The sequence below is a fragment of the Micropterus dolomieu genome, linkage group LG22, assembly GCF_021292245.1.
Source record: "Micropterus dolomieu isolate WLL.071019.BEF.003 ecotype Adirondacks linkage group LG22, ASM2129224v1, whole genome shotgun sequence".
NCBI lineage: Eukaryota > Metazoa > Chordata > Actinopteri > Centrarchiformes > Centrarchidae > Micropterus > Micropterus dolomieu.
Genome location: NC_060171.1, coordinates 6,152,019 through 6,153,956, shown reverse-complemented (window position 1 = coordinate 6,153,956; position 1,938 = coordinate 6,152,019). Strand labels below are relative to the sequence as shown.

The following is a 1,938-nucleotide window of genomic DNA, read 5'->3' as shown; positions in this document are numbered from 1 at the left end:
TCCTCAAATGAAAGTGAAAGTGTGTCTGAGAAACAGCAGAGCTGCAGTCGAGACAAGTCTCTCTGTTTCTCTCTAAAGAAACTTTCAACTGAATCCATTAGGTTTTTCTCAACAAAACAGCAGAATCTCTGCCAAACCCTGGTGAGTACACGGCCCTACAAAGCCAAAATGCTCTGACTCAGTATTTGGTCAAAGTTTAGTTCAAACCAGAATCGGACTGTTTTACATCTGTTTTACCAGATAAAAGATATGATGTCAGAGATTTGTGTTAGTGTTGAAACAGTAAATATTATCAGCTGTACTTGTTTGGCAGAGACTCTGCTGTGTTGTTAAGTCAGTTAAACTTTTCTTTTCGTGAGAATCAGAGTTGTCTCGACTGCAGGTCTGCTGACACTCAGACTAAAGTTTAGTTTCATTTTGATCATGTGACACTTAAACTGTCGTGCTTTTCCAGTGCTGCTCCACCTCTTTCTGCTCTGCAGGTGAGGTTTTGTTGCCCTTCAGATTTGACCTGATTAGTGATGTTTTTCTTTTGGTAGAAGATGAATTTAGTTTGGAGCAAAGCACTGAAGGCTTTAAAGGGCACGTTGTGGTTACTGGAGACTTTTCACAGTTTAATTTTATTTTTCTTATACTGGAGTCTACAGCATGCTCTAACAGTCAAACAACAGAACAAAAGAGGTCAACACATGTAAGAACATCCTGTATCTATGGCTCAGTGGCTACAACACTCCCTTTACAGCAAACTTCACTTTTCAACCTTTTCACATCACATGAAACCTACAGAATGAGTTTCTATAAAGGACACAATGACTCTTTGCTCAAAGTTTAAGATAGTTCAAGTATCTTCAACCAAGTCCAGTTGCCCTTGATTTTAACTGTCCATTTTTTCTCACTTCTTGTCCTCAGAGTGTGGATATGTCTGCTGCCAGCTGTCTGCTGACTGAAGATCAGTTTCTGTGCTCCATCTGTCTGGATGTGTTCACTGATCCAGTCAGCACACCATGTGGACACAACTTCTGTAAAACCTGCATCACTGAACACTGGAATATTAATGTCCCGTATCAGTGTCCCAACTGTAAAAAGGTTTTCAACACAAAACCTGAGCTGCAGGTCAACACTTTCATCTCTGAGATGGCTGCTCAGTTCAGACAGTCAGCTCAACAGAAAGCCAGCAGCAGCAGCTCAGAGCAACAAGCTGCCAAACCAGGAGAAGTTCCCTGTGACGTCTGCACTGGAACCAAAGTGAAGGCCCTGAAGTCCTGCCTGGTGTGTCTGGCCTCCTACTGTGAGACTCACCTGGAGCCTCATCTGACAGCTTCACGCCTGAAAAGACATCAGCTGATCGACCCTGTGGAGAACCTGGAAGGCAGGATGTGTACGAAGCACGATAAACTGCTGGAGCTGTTCTGTAAGACCGACCAGATGTGTGTCTGCATGCTCTGCACGTATTCAGACCACAAGACACATGATGTTGTTCCTCTGAAAGAAGAATATGAAGGAAAGAAGGCCGAGCTGGGGAAGACAGAGGCTGAAACTCAGCAGATGATCCAGAAGAGACGACTGAAGATTCAGGAGATCAAACGCTCAGTGGAGCTCAGTAAGGAAGATGCAGACAGAGAGATAGCAGGTGGTGTTCAGGTCTTCAGCGCTCTGAAGGAGTCTGTTGAGAGAAGCCAGGCCGAGCTCATCGACACGATCAAAGAGAAGCAGAGAGAGACAGAGAAACAGGCTGAAGGCTTCATCAAAGAGCTGGAACAGGAAATCTCTGAGCTGAAGAAGAGAAGCTCTGAGGTGGAGCAGCTCTCACGCTCTGAAGACCACCTCCACCTCCTCCAAAGCCTCCCGTCCCTGAACGCTGCTCCACCCACCAAGGACTGGACAGAAGTCAGCGTCCGTCCACCTTCATATGAGGGGACTGTGAGGAGAGCTGTGAAT

General features: G+C 45.4%; 1 protein-coding gene across 1 annotated transcript in view; it reads left to right on the top strand.

The window, feature by feature from the left end:
- Nucleotides 1–1,938, top strand: part of LOC123961542 (E3 ubiquitin/ISG15 ligase TRIM25-like) — an 11,957-nt gene that overhangs the window by 1,165 nt on the left and 8,854 nt on the right. Inside the window, exon 2 of the mRNA XM_046037017.1 lies at nt 910–1,932. Coding sequence (XP_045892973.1) covers nt 919–1,932 — 1,014 coding nt within the window. The 5' untranslated portion in view covers nt 910–918. The remainder of the gene's footprint in view (nt 1–909; nt 1,933–1,938) is intronic.